General features: G+C 39.8%; 1 protein-coding gene across 1 annotated transcript; it reads right to left on the bottom strand.

Annotated features, from left to right (window-relative positions):
- Positions 1–285: 285 nt before the first annotated feature.
- LOC146566637 (C-C chemokine receptor type 3-like) lies at positions 286–7,966 on the bottom strand. Its single transcript, XM_085285892.1, has 2 exons — positions 7,728–7,966; positions 286–1,944 (listed from the first exon to the last, which is right to left on the bottom strand). Exons 1-2 carry the CDS (start codon positions 7,889–7,891, stop codon positions 1,089–1,091), a joined length of 1,020 nt encoding a protein of 339 aa, XP_085142018.1. The 5' UTR covers positions 7,892–7,966; the 3' UTR covers positions 286–1,088.
- Between the last annotated feature and the right edge of the window lie 9,413 nt (positions 7,967–17,379).

The raw sequence follows: 17,379 nt of genomic DNA, 5'->3' as shown, positions 1-17,379 counted from the left end.
TATGTCTTCCACAGTCTGTTTTTCTCCCATCACCTCCAACCATTTGCAGCAGATGGCCCCTCCCTGAGCCTGGTTCGTCAGAGGTTTCTTTCCACTAAAAGAGAGTTTTTCCTTCCCACTGTTGCCAAATCCTTGCTTAGATGGGGTCATTTGATTGTTGTGGTTTCTCTCAAATATTGAAGGGTCTTTACCTTAAAATATAAAGGGCTTTGAGGGACTTGTTGTATTTTGGTGCCTTGTATGAATAACATTGAATGGAATTGAAAATGAACATAGATGCACAAAACATTTCTCATTTTTATTGTAAATGTCATAATGAATTCTGTTTAATGCTTTAAAATGGTACGTTTTCCTGTTTCTAACAGCATATTCTTTTTTCTTTATTTAGTAAGAATACAGGCAATGTACAGTTTTCAAGAAACTATATGAACAGTGATGCTGGCTTCAGAGCCGATGGTAGTGTGTATATTGTTTATAAACCAGAAAAAAAGAAGCACATCAGCAACAAATAACAAGTGGAAAGCATCTGTGTTAAAAAATATCCGGGACATGAAATGGAGAAAGTTACAGCCTTTTGATTTAAAAGTGTTGATTTCATCAAGTAATCAAGAAGAGTGCATTTACTCAAGACTGATAGACATGAAACAACCGTTAAGTTAAAAAAAAAACAACAATTTTTCTGATATTTTACATTATCATTAAAAAAACTGCATCTCTATTTACTCTGATTATCTTTGTGTATTACTAAAATTAGTTTGACTACCATGAACTAGTGTGTCAAATTTCAAGAACTTCTGCTGTTAGGCCTGAACACTGGTCAAATATGACTTATTTGGCAGATTGTGACTGAAGTAATAGAATGTAGAGTTTTATCTCATCAATATGAATCTGACAACAGCTTTGACCTGAACCACAGGAACATTTTGGTGACACTAGTTCTTTGAAATCTCAAGATTGATTTAATTCTTATACATCACATCCATTTTTCTATTCCAATCATAGTATGAATTTACCCGTATATGTAATCAAACTTTACTAATCTCCAACTTGAATCGTGAAACATTTGCAAACACTGATATATAACATTTCTAAAACTCGTTTCTTGTACTTTTTGTGGACATGTTGCTTCTGCTGTTTTGACTAACAGAAATGTGTCTCTTTAACTTTGGGAAGTGTTTCACCAGGAGCTGCCTGAAATAGTTCTGGAATTTCTTCCCAACAAACGTGTAGAAGACGGGACTGATGCAAAAGTAAATGTTGGCAATGTAACGAGTGATTTGAAGCGCATAGGCCTGTTTCTGTTCTTCCTCGCAGCTTGTTGGTTCATCATACATCAGTACAATATTATAAGGGGTCCAACACATGAAAAACAACAGCACAATGATGAATATCAGCCGGACTGTCTTGAACCTTGTTACAATCTTGGACGACACAACCGTGATTGTGATTCTTGCATAGCAATAGACAATTACAACCAATGGGAAGATAAAGAAAAGGAAAAGCTGAATGTAAAACCCAGATAATCTCAAGGCATCCACATCAATATTTGGAATGTAACCAGGATATTCTTGACACAGAGTTTTGTTATCAATATTAGACGTAAAAATTTTATGGAGAATCATTGGTCTGACACATGCCAAACCACTGACCACCCACACCACAGCGCAGGAGAATACTGCATAACTTCGATTCCTCACTTGTAACAGACCCACCGAGTACACAACTGCAAGGTGTCGGTCAAAGGTAAGAAGAGCTAGGAAGAGGACAGAGCTATATAACCCTAGATAGTAGACACTGCCAACAATCTTGCACATAGCGGTGCCAAAGATCCAGTTGGAGAGTTGCATGTAGACTGCCATGAATGGAAGACTACTCGCAAAGATCAGGGAGGACACCACCAGGTTCAACAGGAAGATGTTGGTCACAGTGGTCAGCTGTTCAAACCTAAAAGGGAGTCAACATGAAAAGTTATTATATGTGTAAAATGACTCATAAGTAAAGCATTATAAAACAGCTGTAATTCTCTCTGAGCTCAGGCAGTTTACAGGCAACTGGGATCTGTGGATTGTTTGGTGATACGTCTTTAGAATCAACCTTTTTCTGGAGGTGATCATACCCGTAGAATCTGAGTAAAGGTGTATTTTTGGAGGCCGCAAAGAAATTCAGTAGGAACTTCATGAGGGGAGCATAGAATTAGAGCAGAAAAAGACGATATTTCTAGATTCTCGACTTGATGGAAAATAAGTACGGTCGACTTCCACAAAGTTGTAGTTCAGAGTTCACAGCATTATTACATTATTATACACACATCATTATGTACTATTCAACCATAAGAGCAAAGGCTCAAACTCAGAAACCTTTTGGTGTAGGTGTGGTCTCTCCCTCTCTCTCTCTCTCTCTCTCTCTCTCTCTCTACATCATATATGTGTGTGTGTGTGTGTGTGTGTGTGTGTGTGTGTGTGTGTGTGTGTGTGTGTGTGTTGGGGGGGGGTCATTTTTTGAAAAAGCTCTGTGGAGCAGACCGACATTCGAGGGTTTCTTTGGCATGAGAACATTGTCATTCTTTTTAAAAGCACGTTATTCGTATTTGTAGTCCACAGGAACACATGAATCTATGTTTTTCCACTTTTTCCAATAAGTTTCGAAAATGTTGGAGCTTGGTGTCCTGTAGTGCTGACCAATGTGTGTAATGTTAGTTTAACACAAAGAAAATTCAGGGGTGAAAATAACATTTCTAGCTTTTGAAAATGTTTGATAATAAGAGAGAGTACCGCACCAGCAGCTTTTTGTGGTGAAAAGCAGTTTTGCATCCTGTGCAGAATGTCTAGACAGCCAGTGTTATTTGTTAGTTGAAGGAAAGTCTAAGAGTAAAATATTACTTTTCCTAATTTTTCTTTGCATTTGTCCAGATCCAGGCTGTAATCAAAACTAAGAGAATTGGTGTTAATATGAACCCTACTGCCCTAGAAACGGGAAATATATTTATCTTGAGGTCCAATAGTTAACAGGACGGTAGATTGAGTAGATTGTACCTCAAGGACAGAAATGGATATTTACTCCACCATGCATACCAGCCCTTCTTTGTGATTTTATGGAGATTACCACTTCGTGGCTAAGTTGCTGTCAATTCGAATTGCTTCTGCTTTGTTACAACACCACTAACAACTGACAGTGGCATCATTACTAGCAAGCAAATGTCATTACTTGGACCTTGTTGAACAGCTGGCATCTTATCATTGTACCATGTCTATCCCAGCTACCATAGGGTAGCATGTCTTTAGACCATGGCAGGAATCTGGAGCTGGAGTGAGCTGGAGTGCACACACATGCAGAACATGCATGTTCTGTTGCTCTTGCTTTGATCCAGAGGCAACACTGTTCCGCACAGACCCTCTGGGTGTGAGGCAGTTGTTTTAACCACTGACTCCTGCTGCCCCAGGAGTCTATTGTACCTTGACCATTAACCCTTTTATGTAAACTTTCTATCAAAGGAACCTCATTGTCTCAGTCTTTGAATATAGCAGATGGCGGGAATTATGCCACTGCAACATATTTTAGGGACTGCCTGACAGTAAATATATGGGAAAAGAGATTAAATTATAGCTAACCATTGGAAACAACCCACCGTTAATAGATAAAGAAAAAATTGTCAACTCAACAGTGTGCTGAAGAAGCAGTTAGAAACCAAAGAAGCCTGAGAGAAACGCAACATGGGTCTGGGGCTCTTGCTCTTGCTCTTTTCGATCCAGCGCTCAAGCAGATTTTGTTGAATTTCTCCCTGACATTGCTTATTGTGTTTTCTGTGAACACCAAAAACATCTTTAGATTGCCTGCTCACAAAGGTAGAACTGGAAAAAAGACGTCTGGTAGACAGTGGCTTTTCAGAAAGTAGAGCATCTTCTTTCCAGCCCCTGAGGTATTCTGTCACTGTCTTCCACTGTCTGTGGAAGTAGTATGGCTTCAACATGTTACCCTGGTCGTTGTATTTCTGACAACCGCATGACATTTTGTGTCAAATCCACCTCTGCTCCAAAGGGTCTAAAAGCCTGTCATGCTCCTCGCTTTTGTTGCATACTTCGTCCATTTTTCAGGGAAAAATGTCCGAGTGGAATTCTTTTGGAGTATATAAAGATTAATATAAATTGCTACCATATTTTTATTTATATTTTTGTCTGTTTTATGTCCTTTCACCTTTTATTATGCACTTATGACCTTTTACAGTCTAGTATAACATTATATTGGTGCTTCATAAAAAATTTAAATTAATTATCAAGAATCATGACGGCTGAAAAAGTTTTCATTCAGTTCACTGTGTAGTTGTTTATAGTGAAAGAAACTGAAATGCAATGTTTAAACTCTTTGGTTTTTTTTATATTATAGTTTTATCTTTCATTTAAAGTTCCCATTGTAAGCTAAACAAAAGTGAAATCCCTTTGTTTCAGAAGTCTGAAAAGTAGTTTTTCGTTTGTTTGTTTTTTAAATGTCCTGTTTTCCAAAGCACCTCAGTCAGGCAAAGTCTCCTTTCCAGTACCCTGGTTTAAACCTACCCATGGAGACTGAGAAATGGTATCCCCCCTATTAGATCACACTCTTCAATTACCAATTATCAAGATGATCACCCATTGTATGTATAAAAATATCAAATTATATCCAAATTATATCAATCCCGGTAGCCAAGTTTATATAGGTTCTCCTCGTGTATCGTGTGGAGTATGTGATGATGGGAATTAGGTGAATTATGTGGGATCAATAAGATGTTGAGCAGGGGTAGGAATTAATAAGTATGTTCATACTTCTTCCTACTCCTTTTCAGACCAAACATTGTTACATTATGTCAGACGATTTTGTTTTATTTCATTATATATTTTTTGTTTATCTGAACACATACGTGTGTGTGTGTATATCTACATATATATTCGTATCTGTAAATGAAAATATATGTAGTGTGTATATATTGTTTTTTGTTTTATATGTCTGAAACAAATAAAGATACAATACAATACAATACAAATACCCCTTCTTAAAAAAGGACATAATCCCAACTTCCATGCAACATTACAGAGGGATCTCAGCCAAAATAGTCAGACAACATCCAGAACCGCGAGAAACTCAGCATGGCTTTCATTCACCCCATTGGTCCTGCCACCAAGGAGCTGTTTAACCGCTTCAGTGACCTCACTCCCAGTCTAGCCAGTTTGTCTCAATCACACTAGCTCGGATTCCTTTCCCATGAGAGGTGTGATGCTCTGGGTCCCAAAAGTTAGTTTCAAACCTTATGCACACAACTGCAGCTCAACTCTCATAGTACCACACCCCTAAAACACCTCCTGGGAGTGATGGGCTGGCACGAGGGGAAAAATGTAGGTCATATGGCTCAGTACTGCAATATCAATTCCTCCGATATTGGATATTTATATTCTAGAGTTGATTATCATATTAAAATATTTATATTTTCATAATTTGGGGTAAATTTGTAGTTGATCATAAAAAAGAACACAGTGGAAAATAACTATATTATTGGGATTGTCTAAATGATTAATAGGTACCATTTCTTCTTCCTCCTGTCATAGCAATACACGAAACATGCGAAACACGGCTGTATAAATGCCTCAGGCTCACGTGTGCTCACTCATTCAGTGGACGATGGACGATCATCGTCCACTGAATAAAGAGGACGAGAGGGACACGTGCTGCTAAAGAGAGATAGCCAGCGCTCATGGAGTCCTTTGGTGCTGCAGGCAGGCTCTATCCAGGTACAGAGGGAGAAAATGTTGAACTCTTGGCGACATGTAGCACTACTGCTGAATTTCGGAAATTGGAATTACGTCTAGGCTTAGGCTTTTTGTTTAAACTTCCCTTCATCCTTAAAACCCATTTGTTCAAATTAGTAAATATGTTATTAAAATAAATGCTACAATAAATAGCTGTATGAGTTTAGCTTGAAGTAATATGTATGACCCTGAGATCACCTCGCATCAACTCAGTTGGCCTAGATTTAGCCAGGTAAGATTGTAGAGTAGAACATTTAATAAATGCTAGGTATCATTACAAAGTACAGAGCAGTTGCAGTAAAACAGCCAATGTAGGCTTTAAAAAAATAAAACTTCAACTCAGAAATATGTCATACATAGATAAAAACACATATCTTTAAATTTATTCTAAATTGTATTAATATTTTCAATCAGTCACATTTTTTGAGTGATTCTAAATTCAGTGTTTTTTAAACCTGTATGATAATTCTTCATAATTAATCATTATGAAAGGTATGATTTTTAATACAGTACTTTTTACTTAGTCAAGTCAGATGGCTTTATTGTCATTATAACTATGTGCAGTGGTTCAGTACACAGTGAAGCAAGACAGCGTTCCTCCAAGACCATGGTGCTGCAAGCTACAAGTTTTTCACAAAGTGCAACAGAAATGTGCAAAAGACTGAGCAGTGTGCAAAGAGTAACTTGATGTGCGTGGTTGTGCGCGTGTGTATGACATTGTGCAAATAAGTGCTTGGTAGTGACGTATATAATATCCCGAATAGCAAAATTAGTATGGCCCAGATCTGGCCCACACAATGTGCTTGAAGATGGCCCACAAACCACAAAAAATGATGGCCCTTTGGTGGCCCAGATCTGCCAGAGGTGGCCCACACATGGGCCAGCACAAGGCCAGTTGCAGACACACTGGTGGTCCTGTGCTGGCCCACGTGTGGATTACCTCTGTGTAGACTGACTGGTGCCATGACACCAGTCAGTCCGAAGTGCCAGCTTGATGCCAGATCCGGGCCAGAACTGTTTTCTATGAGCCTGGGCCACATAAACCAAACCACAATCAGGTCAGATGTGGCATGGCATCACATAAACAGTGCCATCTACGCCAGGCCTGGGATGTGTGTGATGTGTGTGTGTGTCAGTCCAGTCACTGAATGTTCAGGAGTCTGATGGTTTGGGGGGAGAAACTGTGTCTCAGTCTTGCAGTGAGGGCCCAAACGCTCTGGTACCTCTTGCCAGAAGGCAGCAGGGTGAAGAGTGTGTGTGAGGGGTGTGTGATGTCCTCCACAACGCTGGTGGCTTTGTGGATGCAGCGGGTGCAATAAGTGTCTGATTTTCCAAACGTGGTATAGCCAAAACAAATATAGATCATAGTCATCTGCTCTTGTAGTATGAGGAAGTTGTGTATAAGAATAGTTCACCCTTATTTGTATTTATTTATTGGATTAGATAATAATTTTGGTGAGATGCAGTGTAAAATGTCTGGAGGGTCAAACAGTAAAGTTTGACTGTCCAGTTTGACAGACTTTGAGAGACTTGTTATGTTTTTTTAAGCAGTGATGTACATAAATCCACCCACAAGGTGAATTATGCAGTGATAAAAAAGAGTTGGATGACGTTTGTCTGGACTGTGAGACACGTAAGCTGCTTTTCTCTTGTATCTCTTACAAAATAGTTTTTTACCAGAAGTGACAGATATTGCCAAATCAGTGAACACTAACAGGTTAGTCATGTTAGCTATGCACTCCTCTTTAATTGCCAGTTAAAGTTTGTGAAACTTAGGATTGTTGTATATCATAGAAACATGTAGAAAAGAAGAAGAAGAAGTGAGTGAAAACTTTTGACCACAACTGTAGGAATTTGAGCCTAAACTAATATTGAAAGTTAGTGTAAATAACAGCTTATCTGAATACATATAATCAAGCAAGTTAAATCAGTACGAAGTTTTGTTGGACAACTCACCGGTAGATGATGATGAGGACTATGCCATTGACAGTGAGATTGAAGACAAACATGAAGTAGGACAGGATGGACAGTTGAGCTCCCAAAATATTGTCACTGACCCTCATGCATGGTTCAGCTAAAAGCCCAGTGCTCTCATAATATTCATATGTTGGAGTTTCCATCTTCTTCTCAAATGTTAACAGAAAAATCTCTCTGTCAAATGCTTGAAGAAAAGTCTGTCACAAATAGAAACCCAACTATGGTGCAGTGTGCTTTGTGGCTCAGCTGCAGAAGTAGGGGTGGAGCAGTTGGTTTGGGGTGTGGTATCAGGGGAGGCTGATTCACACAGCTGACTTCCATCATCTGACCATGTCTCCCCATTTGAGTATGTTACAACTGTTCATGGCATGAAGCAGGGGGAGGGCAGCTGCTGCAAAGACAGTTTGAAAATAAAAACAGTCAACCTACAACGCTGTGCGCGTGGGTCCTTTATTTTGTCGCAGTGGTGCCGAAACCCAAGCTGCAGGCCGGGTACAGCACAGTAGAGAAAGAGTGCCTGGCCATCCCCCTGGTTAGGGTTAACTCAACCTACAACACTGTGTGTGTGGGTTCTGTATCATGTCAGAGCAACTATTAACAAATTAGAAGGACAAACATTTTTTTATTACTTGTGTATGACAGGAGGAAGACTTACAAGAAGAATACAACAAGAAGCCTGAGGAATCTAAACAGATGTGAGAATCATACTACTGATCTTAATGATCTTATCTGTCTTTGCCCTCTGCTCGTCTGACAGAGGAGAGGACTTGCTTGACTCAGTGTGTTCAAGTCACTCTATCATAAATCCTCAAAGATAGGGGAAGTATCACAAGTGTGTGTGTGTGTGTGTGTGTGTGTGTGTGTGTGTGTGTGTGTGGTCAGCACATTCTCGGACCAGGGCTCCTCCCTGAACAGAGGCAACTTCTGTGTGCATGATATTATAACCGCTTATCTTAGTAAGAGAAATCAAACATTTGCAATCCAAAAGACAAAATGATCAAGCAACCGGAAGTTGCCTGGAGGAGGTTGTCAAGTTGAGTACAGAACACACCCCATGAGTAAATAGACATTCATTGACACTTGGCCAGTTGATTTTTTATATGTAAATCCAATAACCTACACGTGCAGGTATGAGCCAAGTGCACAAAGCATCATAAAGACAAAAGTAAATCTGCTTTTGAGCACTGTAGGAGATTCATTCTCCTGCACACAGCTCTGCTTTTGAAACAAAATTCTGCTTAAATCAATCAGACTTTTGACAGTGCGAAGCCAAAAGGGAGAAGGTCGCATTGAACACACTACAGCATGACACCACCTCACTGATTGGCAGGTTCAGTTTACTGTGTTACTCTAAGATGCATCAGGGCAGCACCATATTTGTTTACACTTATTTAAACTTTCCTAAATAATTTGATTTTTGATGTGTAGCAGTGGAATTACTGACAATTTAGTTCTTATATGGATTTTCCATAAAAAAATTTTTAACATGATTTTGTAAAATATGAACAAATAGACATAAAACATGTTTTTGTCAGATGTCACTCAGTAGATGGCTGCAGAGCACCTCACTGTGGGTTCATGTCTAGTATAAGTTACTGTTAGGTTTGTGCAGCTAACCAGTTGATTAACTTTATTTAGATGTGTGACACCTAAACACGAGACTGCGTTTAGCATTTGCATCTCACTGTGGAGCCTGAATCTTAGCATGTGTTCAGGGTGTGTACAGAAGAGTATGTACACATGTGTTAAACTGTAAGAAGTTGACAGGAATGATTAATGCGGAGGAAAGTGTAGTGTAGTGTCCTTATTTATGCTAATTTCAAACCACCTTTGTTTGTAACAACTTCTACAAAAATATTAAATCTTTTCCAGTGACATTTGCCCTATTGGTAGTTTTTTCAGCAGACCAAAGCAGCGGATAAGAAAAGCATGACCACTATGAGGAAAAATAAAGAAAATTGCACCATTGTTCCTTTAGCCTAGTGTGTATTTTCTGTGTGATGCAAAATACAGAGGTGAGTGCTTTCTGACTCACCGTAAGTCCAGGAACTCCTTGAACTACTGATTAGTGTACAACGATTTAAGATGTTTGTTTTTTCATATATTCTCCATTTGTATTTCTTCACTCTATGTTTTTCTACAACTCACCCAGGTACTGGGTTAGACTGGAACTCATTATTGTTAACATCAGTTAATTAATTCTGTGATGCAGTTAAACAGGTCATAAACAATAATAAATGCAGTTGAAATACAGGCATTTTTTGTCCTTTGTCAAATGTAGGAAACTTGTACTAATATGCTGTGAAGTCCACATAAATACCATTAATAGAGTTATCAGAATCTGAATACGTTATTAATCCCTGAGGAAATTATGTGGTCACAGTTTGCTCCAAGGACATAAGAACAGTGACTGATGGGAGTGCAGAATCGAATGGCCCTTGACATGTTGTTGGCGGAGAAAAGGGGGCGTCTGTGCTATGTTCGGAGACATGTGCTGCACCTTTATCCCCAAAGATAATTCTGCCCCAGATGGCTCAGTAACCCGAGCTCTGGAGGGCCTGGAAATTTGTCTAAAACGATGCATGAGCACTCAGGTATCGGAAACCCAGTGGAGTCCTGGGTGGCATCCGTGTTTGGACGGTAGAAAGGTTTGGCTATGTCAGCAATGGTTTCATTCGCTACACTTTTAGGGATACTGGTCACCTGTGGTTGTTGTGTCATTCCCTGTGTCAACGGATTGTTGGTAAAAATGATGGCTAGGGTTGCGGACCCTGGACGGGTGGATTCAATCTACCTGAGGAACTTAGATGCCATAGAATGGGCTGAGGAGTGATACAACACGAGGTGTGGTGACATTCCTTTTGGACTGTCAAAGGAGGGAATGTGGAGATACAGAAATTCTTTTATTGCTGCCATATAATCTGCATCATTATAATTGCATTAATAACATTCTTTACAGCATTATTCCAACCATCCATCCTCATTATTTCATCTAATAATATTTCTCACAGTATTGATATTGGATTAAAGTTGTTGATTGAAGATGTCCATTTGAGGATCCTTCCATTATGTTAACTTTTATTACAAGTACGGTTGGAAGTATTTTATACACATTGCATATCTGTGCTTATTTTGAGTTGATGTTCGGTTCATTGAGGGTCTTAGGCTTCACTGGCATGACTGTCCAGGTGATACATGCTGAGGGAAACTAGAACATAGAAGGATAACTGCAATGCATGCTTACAGTACATATAATACATATAATCTAGGAATAGGCCTGAGCAGAGGCCCAAATGTTTCCAGCTTCTTGTTGCAAACCTGTTGCATTTTATTCTACTCGGTAACAGATGAGCAGAGTCAAGAATTAGCCTCAGAGACCCTGAGGGCTTAAGATTATTACCTTGTATGTCTGTTTATAGCTATTAAAGATGTACAAGATGTACGATTAACTGTGACTAATGTCTGGAACCTATTTTAATCTGTCATTGACGCCATTGGGGGGGGGGGGGGGCGTGTACCCCACTGCTTTATAAGTGTCCACAACATGTATTTTGGTCAGAAGACATATGTTGATGTTTTCTCTGGGCTGTTAAATAAACTCATCGTTTGATTGCACTTTTCTGGGGCAGTGCATTTGTTGCAGCATATAATGTGTTTTTCTGGATACACTGTGCTTTTTCAGCATTCAAAGATTGATGACACCGTGTCAGAGCTGGCTATGAATTTCAGAAGGATCAGGCCTTAACTTAACAGAAAAGTTATCAATAGTTCTTTTCTTATTACAGCTACATCCACTTCTCTCAGGCCTAGGCTGCTCACTAGGGCTGGGCATCATCACTAATTTCTATAATCCATTCGATTCCGGTTCTCAAAGTCCTGATTTGATTCAATTTAGCCTCAGACAGTCAGAAATATTATAATTCTGATCATTTATCAGTACTGATACACATGAGACTTCTTCAGAATTGTGAACATCGCAGCAGATGCCTTCGTGTGAAAGTAACTGAGAATAAAACACAGAAAAACATGAAGGAGACTTTCCTGGTCTGGCTTTTTATAGCAGATAACCTTAAAAATATTCTGCAATTTTGCATAATTTTAAGAAGTTTAAATTTCTTCAGTATTGAACAGCAGAAATTAGGCTTTCTTGTCCGAGGTCATTTAAGTGAAAAAAGAAAAAGACAGCGCTGTAAACAATGGTAGACTGGTGGGTAATAAACGAATGAATAATGCAGAAAACAGATTTGAGACGGGAAACTGTTCTTGAAGTACAGAGAGAGAGCTGTGCAGGAACGGTGATTTTTATCGTGGTGGAAGCAAAACAGCAAAACTCATGACAACATTGATCAAATGTGAAGTGCAGTTTGCTGCTTCTTTTGCTGCTTCTTTTGCTGCTTCTTTTGCCGCTTCTTTTGCTGTTGGCTCTGTGAATTTTGGTTGGAGAGAGACAAAACCTGCAGCTCAGAATCAGCACAAAAAGACGTAAACACAGAGCGGACCGGACGCATCAGAATCGCTGAGCTCCGACCGTGTATGGGCCGTCGGGTGAGAAAGCCGAGAAAGACAAAGCTGATTCTGATGCGTCGGGTCGCTCTGTGTTTACGTCTTTGTGTGGAATCCATTAATGAATTGATATCACTTTATTCAAGCTACTCACCTCTTTCTTCCACCTGCACTTTCAACTGGACCACGGCCAATCAGAGAGGTCCCACCCCTGACTATCTCTGATTGGTTTAGTCCACGATAGGGGCAAAATGTGTGTCTGTTGTTGACCACACGGAGAGTTGCAGAGATTTTTTTTTTTGTTACCCGAACAGTTGGTCGCACAGGTGCGACCAAATATGTCCAAAAACCTCTCATGTTCAGCTGGGTTTTTTTTGTAAAAAGATAACAATGTTAGCCTTTTCTGCAGCTATGGGGCATATATGGTATCACTCTTGGCTGGAAGCAGTGCTTAAACAATGGAAAAAACACAAACTTTGTCCAAAAACCTCTCATGTTCAGCTGTTTTTTTGTAAAAAGATAACAATGTTAGCCTTTTCTGCAGCTATGGGGCATATATGGTATCACTCTTGGCTGGAAGCAGTGCTTAAACAATGGAAAAAACACAAACTTTGTCCAAAAACCTCTCATGTTCAGCTGGGTTTTTTTTGTAAAAAGATAACAATGTTAGCCTTTTCCGCAGCTATGGGGCATATATGGTATCACTCTAGGCTGGAAGCAGTGCTTAAACAATGGAAAAAACACAAACTTTGTCCAAAAACCTCTCATGTTTAACTGTTTCCCTCTTTTCTTTGGTCATTTTAGCCTTTTTGGCCAGGGTGAAGGGAGTATCTGCCATCAAACAAGAAGACAGCCGCATGTAGCTATGATGATGTTTGCTAGTTCACCTTACCTGCATTAATGTAATAACGCGGTTAGCCTATTCAACGTAAATTACACACGAACAACATTAAGCTACTCACACAGAGAAGAACGGCTGCTGCATCATCATCCTCATCATTTCTGCTACACTGGCAGGGCTAGGGGCCAGGACTCTCCTCTTCGGGTTTTTGGGGGATGTTGCTAACTCCGGGTCCGATAACAGGCACCACACCCGCAGTAGATGTGCTCGATGTGAGTTCTCGCAGCAAGCTATCAAATATGGTGCATTTATCGGCTGTTAAAAAAATGCTACACGTCACCAGGTGTTTCATCAGATTCGAGGTGCTACCTCCTTTGCACAGTATCAGCTTAAAGCACTTGTTGCAGGCTGCTGAGTTTGCATCTTTTGCTGTGAAGTACAGCCAGACTATTGACTGCTTCGCCTTGGGCATTTTTAATCTGTAGCTCTGCTCTAAAGGAACATACGTACCTGGGTCCGCCTACTACACTTGCAAAGGTAAAATGATTGGCTAGAATTCAAAGTGTGTGACATCTCAGGGGGAAAAAAGCACCGAAATATGCGCTGCTTTTCGGTCTGGTTAATACCGTTTATGTCAGAACTGGTGCCATAATGGCACCAGATACCGGTACTCAGGAGAAGTGGTTCTTCCAGAGGTTTGTTCCTGTTAAAAGGGAGCCTTTGGCAGTCCAACAGTCTTGAAGGAGTTCCCTGAGATGCTGAGAAGTTGTTGGCCCTTTTGCCTTCACAATGCTGTCCATCACATCCCAAACCATCTCAATTTAGGTCAGGTGACAGTGGAGGTCAGGCCCTCTGGCACTCCATCACTCTCCATCTTGGTCAAATAGCCCTTACTCAATGCAACTAAATGCAAGCTGGATGGGATGGCATGTTACTGCAGGATGCTGTGGTAGCCATGCTGGTTCAGTGTGCCTTCAATTTGGAATAAATCCCCAACAGCACCAGCAAAGCCTGACTGCCTGACAACAAAACTGATGATGCCAACCTCATTAAGAAGGCAAGAATTCCACAAATGAACCCTGACATGCTCACCTGTGAGGTGAAAACCATTTCAGGTGACTACATCATGAAACTCTTTAAGAAAATGCCAAGGTTTTGCAGCGCTGTCAACAAAACAATTATCTTTGCTACATAATTCCATATATTTTGCTTCATATATTTGAAGTAGTCAGTATGTATCTATAATGTAGAACATGGTAAAAATAAAGAAAAACCATTAAATGAGAAGGTGTGTCCAAACTTTTGAATTGTGATATAAACATAAAAGTATGTAGTAACCATGGTTAACCCAGGCCTTTTCAATGAAAAAAATATTTAAATAGGCAAGCAATACATCATGTTATAATCTAATGCAGGGGTGTCAAACTCAATTGCACACTTTAGGTTGCAGGCCAAATAAGATAAACATTTATTGAAAACCCCAAAATTATTTTTTTAACTAGAAATATGAATAAAAACAGACATTTTTATTATTCCAGAAAAGGTTTAGAAAAAATAAACTTCAACTTTAAATATTTTGCTCTCCATAAAAATATATCCTGTCAAAATTATGCAAGTTAGAAATATGAACATGCTGCCAAAACCCCAGAAGAAATAAATGAAAATTGTGCTTTAAAGTAAATGCTAAAATAACTTCAAGATTTTGTTGCTATTATGCCATTTTATAAAAAATTAAATAAACTTAAAATATTTTGGTCTTCATAAAATATCTCCTGTCAAAATGATACAAATTCAAAATATGAACATGATGCAAAAAAAAAATCCCAAAAATATAAATAAAATTTCTGCTTTCTGCAAAAGTTAAAGTAACAACAAATCAAAATGTTCAGTTTTCTTTGCTTTTTGCCATTTTGTCAGACCTGGATGCTTGCCATCTTCTTATGGCAACAAGTTCATTTAATTCAATTCAATTTTATTTATATAGCGCCAAATCACAACATAAGTCACCTCAAGGCGCTTCATAGATACAGAGAAAAACCCAACAATCATATGACCCCCTATGAGCAAGCACTTTGGCAACAGTGGGAAGGAAAAACTCCCTTTTAACAGGAAGAAACCTCCGGCAGAACCAGGCTCAGGGAGGGGCGGCCATCTGCTGCGACCGGTTGGGGTGAGAGAAGGAAGACAGGATAAAGACATGCTGTGGAAGAGAGACAGAGATTAATAACAGATATGATTCAATGCAGAGAGGTCTATTAATACATAGTGAGTGAGAAAGGTGACTGGAAAGGAAAAACTCAATGCATCATGGGAATCCCCCAGCAGCCTACGTCTATTGCAGCATAACTAAGGGAGGATTCAGGGTCACCTGGTCCAGCCCTAACTATATGCTTTAGCAAAAAGGAAAGTTTGAAGCCTAATCTTGAAAGTAGAGATAGTGTCTGTCTCCTGAATCCAAACTGGAAGCTGGTTCCACAGAAGAGGGGCCTGAAAACTGGAGGCTCTGCCTCCCATTCTACTTTTAAATATTCTAGGAACAACAAGTAGGCCTGCAGAACGAGAGCGAAGTGCTCTAATAGGGTGATATGGTACTACAAGGTCATTGAGATAAGATGGGGCCTGATTATTTAAGACCTTGTATGTGAGGAGTAGGATTTTGAATTCAATTCTGGATTTAACAGGAAGCCAATGAAGGGAAGCCAAAACAGGAGAAACCTGCTCTCTCTTTCTAGTCCCTGTCAGGACTCTTGCTGCAGCATTTTGGATCAGCTGAAGGCTTTTCAGCGATTTTTTTGGACATCCTGATAATAATGAATTACAGTCGTCCAGCCTGGAAGTAATAAATGCATGAACTAGTTTTTCAGCGTCACTCTGAGACAGGATATTTCTAATTTTAGAGATGTTGCGCAAATGGAAGAAAGCAGTCTTACATATTTGTTTAATATGTGCATTTAAGTTTGGTGTGCAGTGCGCTCAGTTTATCAGCAAAGCGCGCATTTGGGAACACTGTTGTGCCGACTTGGTTCAACATTACTTGGCAACAGGGACAGTGAGGCAAGTTGCACTGGTGCATTTGTGACTCCTATAAGAGCAGCCAACGAACCTCTGTATGATAAGGAATGTTGGCCAACTCTGAATCTATTTCCTGCATAAAAGACTGAAATTGACGTTGATTTAAACATTTAGCTCGGCTCAAATTTACGGTTTGCGTTACGGTGCTCATTACATGCTCTATTTTTAGGACTTTACCACACAGTGTTTTCTGGTGTATGATACAGTGATACTGTTTACTCAGCGGTACAGTTCTCCCCATGCATCACCCAATCAGCAATCGTATTTCTGCTCAGGCTCACATTTATGGGCACAAATTGTGGTCATAAATATTTTGAACTTGTAAATCAGGATTTGTATGTGTAAAAAGAATTTGTGTGTGTGTAAAAAAGACTTGTGTGTGGACTTAGCCAAAAAATACGTGTGAAACTCTGCACTCAAGTGGCCAATGTCATGTCAATCACAATTTAACTATCCAATCAGAGAACAGGAGGGCTTGGCTATTGGAGGGGTGCGAGAGAGAGAGAAACCCAAAAAACCACGGCTCCCAATAAAGATCCAGCTCGCATCGTTCACTTTAAAGAGTTGGCTCTAAGAGCTATTTCGTTCGCGACCGACACATCACTACTGCCCAGCAACAACACAAAGTAAGCCATTCCTTTTGTGTTCAGCCCCCAGACCCACTTTTCCAGGTCCTGATCATGAAGCAGTAAGAACAGTACCTGTACTAGTGCTTAGATACAGGGAACTTTTCAGTCAGTGGTTCTAGCTAGTCTAGTACCAAGAGGAGTGGCACAGGACTAAAATAAGCTGCGCACATGGTGAGGAGAAGGATTATCCCATGGCTGAGGTGGCCCAAAACGTTGATTCTGTTCATCTGGATGTAGTGTTTTCAGTGGCAGACACGTTTCGTCACTCATCCAAGTGACTTCTTCAGTCTCAGCTGACTGCAGGTTTCCTCAATCTTATAAAGAGTACATTTGCATAATGACTGAAGTTAGCAAGGAACTGACCTCGCAGCCCATTGTTCATTCAGTGCTGCTGGTTTCAGTCATTATTCAGCTGGGACTGAAGAAGTCGCTTGGATGAGTGACGAAATGTTTCTCCCACTGAAAACACTGCATCCAGATAAAGAGAATCAACGTTTTGGAATTTACTTACCTGGATGATCGAGCATGCATCAAGATGGCTGAGGTGTATTTGACTGTAGACAGACATTTCTTTTGCCGGTGGCGT

Source organism: Mchenga conophoros, linkage group LG9 (assembly GCF_057382185.1).
Source record: "Mchenga conophoros isolate Kocher_MC1m ecotype Shallow Benthic linkage group LG9, M_conophoros_male_GT1.1, whole genome shotgun sequence".
Classification (NCBI taxonomy): Eukaryota; Metazoa; Chordata; class Actinopteri; order Cichliformes; family Cichlidae; genus Mchenga; species Mchenga conophoros.
The sequence above is the reverse complement of the archived record's forward strand: the minus strand, read 5'-3'. Positions and strand labels throughout refer to the sequence as shown.